At 37.5% G+C, this 11,954-nt stretch overlaps 1 protein-coding gene across 1 annotated transcript in view; it reads left to right on the top strand.

The window, feature by feature from the left end:
* BBOF1 (basal body orientation factor 1) overlaps positions 1 to 11,954 on the top strand; it is a 96,866-nt gene that overhangs the window by 17,569 nt on the left and 67,343 nt on the right. Inside the window, exon 4 of the mRNA XM_007941422.1 lies at positions 2,549 to 2,692. Coding sequence (XP_007939613.1) covers positions 2,549 to 2,692 — 144 coding nt within the window. The remainder of the gene's footprint in view (positions 1 to 2,548; positions 2,693 to 11,954) is intronic.

Below are 11,954 nucleotides of genomic sequence, written 5' to 3'. Positions count from 1 at the left end.
CCAATCTCTCTATAAGCTCGCCAGCATTTGTTATTTTCTGTCCTGTTGAACTGTGCTATTAGTGTTGGAGCAAGATGGTATCTTATTGTTGTTTTGATTTGCATCTCTCTAATAGCTAATGATCGTGTAGAGCTCCGTTTTTAAAAGACAGATAAGGAAGAAAAGACCAAAATGGATGTCAGAAGAGGCTCTGAAATTTGCCCTTGAACGGGATGTAGCTTAAGCCAATGGAAGAAATGATGAAATAAAAGAGCTGAATTGAAGATTTCAAAGGGTGGCTTGAGAAGACAAAGTAAAGTATTATAATGAACTATGCAAAGACCTGGAGTTAGAAAACCAAAAGGGAAGAACATGCTCAGCATTTCCCAAGCTGAAAGAACTGAAGAAAAATTCAGGCCTGAAGTTGCAACATTGAAGGATTCTATTTTCAAAATATTACATGATGCAGGAAACATTAAAAGAAGATGGAAGAAATACACAGAGTCACTGTACCAAAAGAATTGGTCAATGTTCATCTATTTCAGGAGGTGGCATATGATTGAGAACCAATGGTGTCGAAGGAAGAAGTCGAAGCTGCTCTGAAAGAATTGGCAAAAAACAGGGCTCTAGACATTGATGGAATAGCCATTGAGATGTTTCAGCTAATGGATGCCATGCTGGAGGTATTACTTGTCTATGCCACATAATCTCGAAGACACCTACCTGGCCAGCTGACAGGAAGAGATCCATATCTGTGCCCATTCCAAATGGAGATGATGCAACAGAATGCGGAAATTACAAAACAATGTCATTAATATTACCCACAAGTAAAATTTTGCTAAAGATAATTCAAAAACAGTTGCAGTAATATATTGACAGGGAACTGTCAGAAATGCAAGCTGGATTCAGAAGAGGACGTGGAATAGGGGATATCATTGCACATGTCAGATGGATCTTGGCTGAAAACAAAGAATACCAGAAAGATAGATGTTTATCTGTGTTTTATTGGTTATGCAAAGACATTTAACTGTGTGGATCATAGTAAAATATGGATAACACTGAGAAGAATGGGAATTCCAAAATACTTCATTGTTCTCATGAGAAATCTATACACAGACCAAGAGGCTGTCATTCAAACAGAACAAGGGGATACTACAGGGTTTGAAATCAGGAAGGGTGTATGTCAAGGTTACATCTTTTCACCATACTTATTCAATCTGTATTCTGAGCAAAGAATCTGAGAAGCTGGACTATATGAAGAATAATGCAGCATTAGGATTGGAGGAAGACTCATTAACAACCTGTGATATGTAGATGACATTGCTTGCAGAAAGTGAAAAAGACTTGAAGCACTTATTGATTAAGATCAAAGACTATATAGTCTTTAGTATGGATTACACCTCAACATAATGGAAACAAAAATCCTTGCAAATGGGGCAATAAGCAACATCAAGATAAATGGAGAAAAGATTGAAGTTGTCAGGGATTTCATTTTATTTGGATCCACAGTCAACATCCATGGAAGCAGCAGTCAAGAAATCAGATGTCGTATTGCACTGGGCAAATTTGCTGCAAAAGACCTCTTTAAAGTGTTAAGGAGCAAAATATGTCACTTTGAAGACTAAGGTATGCCTAACCCAAGCCATGGTATTTTCAATAGCCTCATATGCATGTAAACCTAGATAATGAATAAGGAAGACCAAAGAAGGGTTGATGCCTTTGAATTGCAGTGTTGGCGAAGAATTATTAAAACACTGTGGGCTGCCAGAAAAATGAACAAATCTATCTTGGAAGAAGTGCAGCTGGAATGGCCAGACTTCATCTCACCTAGTTTGATCACATTATCAGAAGGGACCATTCCCTGGAGGGGGCTATCATTCTTGTTAAAGTAGACGGTCAGTGAAAAGGTGGAAGACCCTCAACTAGTTAGAGTGACACAGTAGCTACAATGATGGACTCAAGTATAATAAGAATTGTGAGGATGGGATAGGACTGAACAGTGTTTCATTCTGTTGTACACAGGGTCGCTATGAGTCAGAGCTGACTCAATGGCACCTAACAACAACAATATACGTATGTGTATATATACATACATATATACGTGTGTATATATTTACATGTGTGTACATATTTATACACATACATGTGTGCATATATTCATATACATATGTGTATATAGATACATGTATCATGTATTTATATACACATATATTCGTGTATATGTGTGTGTAAATGCACATGTGTATATAAATATATGCAGATATATGTATGTGTGTGTGTGTGTATACATATATATGCATAGAGAGAGAGAGACATGCCAGGATGCCAGAGTGTCGGCAGTCATTGTCTTTGGGTGATAAAGTTATGGGTAGTTATAAATTTCTTTCTAAATTTTTCTGTATTTTTCTCTAAAAAGGTTGTGTTACTTTTATAATAAGAAAAATAAATTAAGGAAAAAAAAAATACTTGCTCTCCCTTAATTTTTTGAGGTCCAGACTTCAAATGAAACATGATTCCATGAGATTTCTGATCTCCTATCTAACTCATTTCTCTGTTTTTTTGTGTATAGGAACAAAAGTACACTGTGCAAATAAGTGAACTAGAGGTACAGTTCCATCAAAAAGCCAAGGAAATTGGCATGATTCAGACAGAACTGAAAACAGTAAGACAATTCCAGAAGAGAAAAATCCAAGTGGAGAAAGAATTAGATGATGTAAGTTTCTTTCTTCTTCTTCTTTTTCTTTAACTACTCAGGTCTGTAAAAATTTCCACAATTATTTACTTCTGTGAGGCAGCAAAGAGCTCCCTTTGACATTTTAGAGATTATTTGAGAGAAAAAAGGAAGACATATCAGTGTAGGACTAGATACAAAAGATCTGGACTATTAGACTTTTCTTTCTCTAAGCAGTTTTCTTAGTGCATTCACCAAATCTCAGCCAACATACCTTCCCACATTTATCAACAGCTGTCAGACCTTTGGATTGGCTTCAGTAAGAAACAAACTACAATTCTTGGAAAACATCAGTGTAAAGTAGCAAAGTCCCAAAGGAAAATATGTTCAGACGGATAGATGGTAGTTTTAGAATTTTGTAAAGAGCTCTGTAGGTAGGGATGGGTAGGGTGAGGAGCACTGAGTACTTTCAGAAAGTTACTATGACTGTGCTATGCTCTTTCCCTTACTTTTCATTCCCCCAGCTCAGAATATAGTTTTATTGCATTAGTGATAAAGCAGTCAATGGAACAGTGCCAGGTACAAGTAGCTGAAATTAACTATGTAATTTTCAGTAAATTACTCAATCTCTCAATACCTTGATTTCTTCTTCTGTAAAATGAGGATAATAACAGTCTCTGCCTCATAGGATTATTATAGGTATTAAATGAGTTAATGTATGTAAATTATTTTAAATAGTTCATGTGAGAATTACATTAACAGTGATGTCCAGCTCTCTGGGGAAAAAAAAAGTCCTTTTTGTTGTCATTTGCTATTTTGTGGTGTAGATATTTCATTGTGGCCAGTTGTCAAGGTACCAATGCTTTAACATCCTGCTAGCAAATTTCCTGGTATCAGCTGGCCCAGCACACCACTGAATTTACATGAATACTGATGCATTTATTAGTTGCAGTAATGGTAGAAGGAATATTGGCACTTAATATCACATATAGAGTGTAGTGTGTGGGTTAAAAATTGGTGCTCTGAATCAGACTGGTAGAATATAAATACTGTATCTGGACTACCTTGTTAAGTTTCCTTATCCGTAACCTGAAGATAAGAATAATAATTCCATCTTCAAAGGGTCATTGTGAACAAAAAATCGAATTATCTGTGTAAAATGCTTAATGCTGTGTCATAAATATTACCTGCTGTTGCTGATTCTGCTATTACTACTACTAAAATTATCATTATTACAATTAGTATTATTTTAAAAAGTATCCCTTTTAATATCTCTCACTTGCAATCCTGGTGTGTCCTCTCCAAGCATGCAGTGTCCCTCAAGTTCTCCTCTGCCTAACCAGGACTCTGCTTAGCAAGAACAAGCTTTCATGAGAAACCAAAGTCCCTGCATCCTGTTTCTCTTTACCCTTTAAACTGACACACTGAAAGGTATATGAGAATTGAATAAAGTAGACAAAAAAAATGTAGTGGTTAGAGTTGTAGACTTCATGCCCTAGCTCTGCCATTGATAGCTGTGTGGCCATGGATAGTGTGGTAGTTAAATTGTGTCAACTTGGCTGGGCCCAGTTTTGAGTTGCTAGGGAACTAGATATGGTTATTCTCCATGATGCGATTGGTAATCAGCTCCATGGTGGAATCTATTGGAGCAACTGAGTAACTGCTTTAGGGATGTGGTCTTCTTCCAATATACAAGAAGCTGCTTTGAGAAAGGTCTCTGCAGCTTTTTGGCATGCTTGAACCCTACATGCGGCTAACTCTTCATTCAGCAGCCTGCCATGCCCTGCCAATCTTGGAATTTTTTCTGAACTTGAACTAGCGGCCTGCTGTGTTGTTTGATAATCTTGGGACTGTGCCTTTTTACTTGTTAACCTTGGGTTTGGCAGTCTCAGCAGCTAGCAGCTGCCTGAGTCAAGAAAAGCCTCCAGCTTCAGTGGGGCAGGAGCAAGAGGCAGAGCTGAAGCCCAAGGTCAAGGGGCTTTCACCCAGCCCCTAGAGCTTGGCACTTTGTACTTAGACTTCTATCCTCCAAAACTGTAAGAGAATAAACTCCTGTTTGTTAAAACCACCCCATTTGTGGTATCTTCTGTTAGCTCAGCACTAGGTAGCCAAAACAGGTAGTCTGTAAACTCCTCTGAGTCTTAGAGTCCTAATTTGTAAAATACAGCTAAGAATGTCACCTGTCCCCTCTAAGAGGTATTGTTAAATAACACGTTGTTGTTGTTGTTGTTATGTGCCGTCAAGTCAGCCCTGACTCATAGCGACCCCTCCTTGGGTTTCCAAGGCAGTACCACTACGGAAGGAGGATTGCCCAACCTTCCTTCCGAGGAGTGGCTGGTGGGTTTGAACCTCCAGCCTTCTGGTTAGCAGTCAAGTGCCTTAGCCACTATGCTACCAGAGCTCCTTAAATAACATAGCACATGTAAAATATTTAGCACATTGTCTCTTACTAATCCTTCATAAGAGTACTAGTACAGTAGTTGTCAATGTTTTTGTTATTGTTATGATTATAAAGCTTTAAATTTTTAATAAAAGACTCTTGAAAACTCAGATTTAAAGGGATGAATTGGCACATTTCAGGCAAAGTGAGTAGGAGGAAGACATTTTCTTATTGGGAGAATTATGTTTCAGCCTTTCCTAAAAGTTATCCCGAAACCTTCCCAAGAGGCTGCCTTTGTTCATGAACTTGCTTATTTGTTATTTATAATTGTTGCTTTGAAATTGTTCTTGATTCTGTAGTACTATATTTTGGGGAACTCTCTCCTTTTGTGAGTTTCAAGCCCTGAAAATAGTAGTTACATAACTGTTTTCTCTACTTATTTTATATTTTGTTGTTTTCTTAATCTTTGTAAGCTAAGGAGAATAAGAAGAGCCAGATCTACTTGTGTATGTTTGTCACTCCTTAACATTCATAGACTAGTATTTGAAAAGATAATTTGTTAAATGAGTGGTATGCAACCATGCAATTTGTAGACTCTTAGAGCTGGATGAAATTTTAGGGCCTATTTATACTATTCTACAGATGAGGAAAGTGAGCCACAAAGGTGTTAAGTGAAGTAAAGAATAAGCTGTAGCACTGGTAGCAGACTCTTGGTGTCCTGAATCCCTGTCCAGTAATTCAAGCCTCACTCCCTCTATTTCTTCACCTGTTGCTGTACAATAAATTACCCCAAAACCTAGTGACTTAAAGCAATAGTAAACTTTTTTTCTTCTAAGAATTTTATGGTTTCAGTTCTTATACTTCGATCTGTGATCCATAAGCAACTATAAGAGGTTCATGTCAGAAGCTGAGACCTCCCTCTGATACCAGCATCAACTTGAACCTCTCCATAAACTGCTTGAGTATCTTCACTGCTTGGTGGATGACTTCATCCAGATTGAGTAATCCAAGAGAGCCAGACAAAAAGCGATCATTTTCCGTAGCCTCGCCTTGGAAGCACATTCTATTACTTCTATCCAGGACTTCAAACTGGATCAGTCCTGACTGGCAAAGTGAAACCAGGACAGACTCAAATTTTTAAAATTTGGGTCATAGAGTGCTGAGTGGAATGGGAAAAATTATGGTCTGAAGCCCTGAAATGGGAGACTCAGAAGAGAAGTGGTGAGGCCTTTCAAGAGCCTGGTGAATGACATTGCATTATTGCCAGGACTTTAGAGAGTGACACACTTTCAAAGTGGCATGGTTAGCTACCATCTTTGAGCTGGCCACTGTTGTTTTCCACTTAGCCTATTAAGAGATTTGGTTGCTATGCAATGTGCATACTAACCCTTGTTTTCTAAGAGGGAGATTAAGTTTCTATCAGGCCTTCTTTGACCATAATTTTTCCCATTCCAGTTAGTGATCCAGTTTAAAAGTTTTAAACATTAAAGCCACATTAAAAAAAAAATTGAGTCCATTCTTTCATTACTTCTCAGCCTTGACTGACCAGGCTGAACCTTTTTGAATCCCTGCTTCTGCCATATTCTATAGGTTAGAAATGAGTCCCTTAGTCTGGCCTACATTCAAGGGGTGGAGAATTATTTGAAGAAAGGGATGTCAGAGAATTTGTGGATATGTTTTAAAACCACTACACCAGCACAGTCCAAAGTACACATTGCTGCAGGAATAATCTTAAAATTGTTCTTCTGATGTTCTGAGTACTTCCTTAAGAATCTTCTGTAATTGTTCTCCACTGTAAATAGAATATTGTTCAGACACCTCAGCTTGAAAGTCAGGACCTTTCTCCTACCTTGGAACATTATTATCTTCTTTTACTACACTTTTTCCCTTCACTCAAGTTGGTTACTCACTCATTCCTGAAGTCTTTTCTGCCTCTCCTACTTTGTTCACACTGTTTTTTTTTTTTCTTGAATATCCTCCTTTTAGGTCTTTGTCTATTAAAATTTTATACATCCTTTAAAGACGTAGCTCAAATGCATGTTCTCCATGAAAAATTCCCCAGAGTCCTATTTAAAGATAATTTATTTTCTGTGTGTTTCCATAGCATTTTTGTATCTCTTTTATACCCCTTAGCTCATTCTATTTTGGCATTATATTTATTTATCATTTGTCTCATCTCCCCTACTAGACTGTAAGTTCTTTGAATCACAAACAGCATCATCCTTTGTATTCATTGAAACAAAAGATATATGTTGTTGTTGTTGTTATTTGCCATCGAGTTGGCTCCGACTCATAGCGACCCCTCCTTGGGTTTCTGAGGCAGTATCACTACGGAAGTAGGATTGCCCAACCTTCCTTCCGAGGAGTGGCTGGTGGGTTTGAACCACCAGCCTTCTGGTTAGCAGTCAAGTGCCTTAGGCACTATGCTACCAGAGCTCCTAAAAAAAGATAATAGTAATACTCAATAAATCTTTGTTAAATGCTAAGTGGGTCTTTTCATTAAATCTATAATTAAAGGCACCAGTGTTCTATATGAACTATAAAGTTTTATTTTATGTGAAGATCCTGCAGATTGAATCAGTATAGTTAACTTTTCAGGTACTGTCAAAATAGCCATTCTATTTGTAGGTGTACATTCTGCATCAAAGTGAATTAGAACTATGTGTGCATTTTCTAATGGGCCATGGTGTTATTTTTTTTTTAAAGAACAATGTTGCCACCTAGAGGAAAAATAGATTTTAGACTTTTTAAAGATGGCTGTTGGAGAAGACTTAAAATTCTTAGCAAAAATAAAGAAAAAAATAATATGGTTTTAAGGAACTCCAAATATGGAAGAAATTTAGGTGGGTGTAGGGGCCATGAATTTAAAATTGAGAATTATTCTTCCTCATAAGAGAAGAAAATTGATTATACTGTATGTATAAAATTCATTATAAAAATTAAAAAGAGGCTAATTAAATTTAGATTGTTAAAAAGTAGTCAAAGGAGGAGGATCCAAGATGGCAAATTAGGCAGATATTCTATCCGTACCTTCTACAACTCAAGAAACCAGGTGAAATGCATACAGATTAAAATACTGGAACCCAGGGCTTCAAAGGAAAGAATAAAGAACTAGATCAAATACTGATTAGAGAAAGAGACTGAATGAAAACAGCAAACAAGGAGGCATATGGAGTGGTGAACTGTCAATCAGCCCAGTGGATATTTTGAATTATTAAAGCAGAGTTCTTCCTGGGGCAAGAACCTGATAACTGGCTCTGCTCACTCAGACTGTGCCAGCACCCATATCTGTGATCAGCAACTGGCAAGTTGGGAGCCAGTCACCCTACCACCCCACCCAGTCACTGGCTGCCCTACCCATTGGGTGAGTGCCACTACCTGTTCCAGCACCATTAGATTGACAATAGATTTTGGCCAACACCTGCCCAGTCTACCCTCAGCTGCTCTACATGACCAGCGATCAGAGACTTGCATCCACACTCCCACCCATTACCAAATCTACCCCAAGACAGGTGGTGAGTACCCTAGTGCTGCCAAACTAGTGACCAGAGTAGCACACCTCCCTTGTTGCCCTGATATATTAAAACAAACGAAAATATCCCCTCAAAAATAGGGTGATGCAAACCAACATACAGTCCACAAATACAGCAGCACCACAGTTTCTTGGAGACTACGGACAACTCCAAACCACACATAAAAAAATAGGACAAGATGGCTCAAGCAAGTGACCAAGATACAGGACCAAAAAATCTGGAAGAAGAAATGCTATTGGAAGTACCTGATAAGGAATTCAAAAGAATCGTATTTAGGTACCTTCAATGGATTGGGAGAAAGGTCAAGGAAACCACAGACAAAATCAAGGAAAACACAGATAAAACTCTAGGAGAATTTAAAAAATATATATGAAAAAATTGACAAAATAAATGGAAAATTAGATACCATACAAAAACAGCAAACAGAAACCTAGAAGATTAATACAAAAATTTCAAAAATAGATATTGCATTGGAAGGGCGAAGGAGTAGAATTAAATCAGTGGAAGACAGAATTAGCAAAACTGAAGACAAATATCTTAATACTAATCTATCACAGGAGCAATCAGAAAAGGAATGAAAAAAAAAAAAAATGAAGAAACCCTAAGAATTATTTAGGGCACCATCAAGAGCAATAACTTACATGTGAACAGAATTCCAAAAGAAGAGTCAAAAGAAAAAAAGGCACTGAGAAAATCATCTCAGATATGTTGGAAGAAAATTCTCTGATATCATGAAAAATGAGAAGATATGTATTCAAGAAACTCAACAGACCCCAAATAGGATAGACCTCAAAAGAAGATCAAGACATATCATAATCAAACTTTTGAAAATCAAACACAATCAAAGAATCCTGAAAGTAGTTCAGGAAAAATGAAAGGCTAGCTACAAAGGAGAACCAAAAAGACTAAGCTCTGATTTCTCTGTAGAAACCAGCAGATGGGACAACAATGGATGACATGTATAAAACCCCGAAAGAAAAACTTGCCAAAGAATTATATGTCCAGCAAAAATTTTCCTCAAATACAATGATGAAATTAAGATTATTTCCAGATAAAAAGAAATTAGGGAGCTCTGGTTGTGTAGTGCCTAAGGCATTTGACTGCTAACGAGAAGGTTGGTGGTTCAAACCTACCAGCCACTCCTTGGAAGGAAGATTGGGCAATCTACTTCCATAGACATACCACCTTGGAAACCCAAGGAGGGGTCACTAAATTAAGGGAGTTTATAAAAATCAGATGATCCTTACAAGAAATGCTAAAGGGAGTCCTTCAGAGAGAAAACCAACAATGGCAGCCAACAACCTGAGATGAGGACACACAATAATAACATCCAGAAATCAACTCAGGTATGTTGTTGTTGTTGTTATGTGCCGTCGAGTCGGCCCCGACTCATAGCAACCCCTCCTTGGGTTTCCGAGGCAGTATCACTACGGAAGTAGGATTGCCCAACCTTCCTTCCAAGGAGTGGCTGGTGGGTTTGAACCACCAGCCTTCTGGTTAGCAGTCAAGTGCTTTTGCCACTATGCTACCAGAGTATAGAAGTATCAAAAATAAAATAAACCTACAAAACTGAGAATAGGAAACCAGAGATGTCAATTTGTAAACAATGACTACTGCAAAACAAAAAGGGAATAAATGGTATAGTTACAGAACTTCCAAATGGAGAGGAAGTCAAGACAATATCAAGATAGAATGGACAGTTTTAAACTTGGGAAGATAATAAATTACAAGGTAAACTCAAAGAAAATTAATATAATTTCTCATCAAAATAAAAAAATAAAAAAGATTCAGTAAAGACAAAACAGCAATGAAAGAAAAGATAAATAAGAAAATCCATTAAAAAAATTAACTTGGTGTAGAAAAATATAGAGAGCAAAGAAACTATCAACACCACAGAATAGCAAACAGCAAAATGATAGCAGTAAAATCCATACCTATTGATAATTACACTCAATGTAAATGGATTAAATGCACTACTCAAGAGAAATTAGCAGAATGGATAAGAAAACATGACCCATCAATCTGCTATCTACAAGAGATACATCTAAGACACCAAGACAAAAGCAAACTAAAAAATCAAAGGATGGAAAAACATACCAAGCAAATGGCAACCAAAATAAAGTAGAAATGGCAATATTGATTTCTGATCAAATAGACTATAAGGCAAAAAGCAAAAGAGACAAGGAGGGACATTATATAATGACTAAAGGGTCAATCCAACAAGAGGACCTAACCATAATAAGTATCTGTGGTAGTTAAAGTTATGTGTCAACTTGTCTGGGCTGTGGTATTCAGTGGATGGGCAGCTGGATGTAGTTATTCCACAAGATGAGATTGTGATCACCTCCATGGTGAAATCTGCTGTGAGCAGCTAGGGAGCTGCCTTTGGTGTGTGGCCTGCTTCTGGTATATAATAAGGAGAAGCATTGGGAACAGTCTCGAGCTTCTTGGCACATCTGGATCCTGCATTTGGTCAAGTCATCAGCGGCATCAAGCATGTTGCCTGCCAATCTTGGGCCTGTTTCTGGACTTGAAGTAGTGGCCTACTATGTTCCTTGCTAATCTTTGGACTGTGCCATTTTATTTTTCAATCATGTGTTCATCAGCCTCAGCAGCCAACAGTGGATGAATCAGAAAAAGCCTCCAAGTCTAGTGGGTCTGGAACAGGAGGAAGAGCTGAAGCCCAAAGTTGAGGGACCTTCAACCAGCCTGTAGAGTCAGCACTTTGGACTCAGACTTCTAGCCTCCTAAATTGTAAGGGAATGAATCCCTGTTTGTTAAAGTCATTCACTTGTGGTATTTCTGTTATAGCAGTAGTAGAGAGCCAAGACAGTATCTAGTCACTCAATGAAAGAGCCCCAAAATATATAGAATTAAAAAGAGAAATAGACTACTACAAAATAATAGTAGGAGATTTTAATACACCACTTTCAATGAAGGACAGAACAACTAGAAATAAACTCAGCAAAGATACAGTAGATCAAAACAACATGATCAACCAATTAGACCTCATACATGTACACAGAATATTTCACCCAACAACAGCACAATATACATTCTTTTCCAGTGTCCATGAAGATTTTCTAGAATAGACCATATGTTAGAATACAAAGCAAGCCTCAATAAATTTAAAAACATTGAAATACTACAAAACATCTTTTCAGATGACAATGCTATAAAATTAGAAAATAACAACAGGAAGATCAAGGGGAAAAAAATCAAATATATGGAAACTGAATAAGACTCTGCTTAAAAACTACTGAGTAACAATGTGGAACAAAACTCAAAATATCATTTGAAAAAAAAAGGGGGGACCAGGTTTGCTGGTCTGATAGAGCCTGGTGGAACCACTGAGACTATGGCCCCTAGCTGCCCTTCAGGTCTGGAATTG

This window comes from Orycteropus afer, unplaced genomic scaffold (assembly GCF_000298275.1).
Source record: "Orycteropus afer afer isolate SDZICR_OR568_19922 unplaced genomic scaffold, OryAfe1.0 scaffold00079, whole genome shotgun sequence".
Taxonomy (NCBI): Eukaryota; Metazoa; Chordata; class Mammalia; order Tubulidentata; family Orycteropodidae; genus Orycteropus; species Orycteropus afer.
Note: the sequence above shows the minus strand (reverse complement) of the source record. Positions and strands in the feature narration are given on the sequence as shown.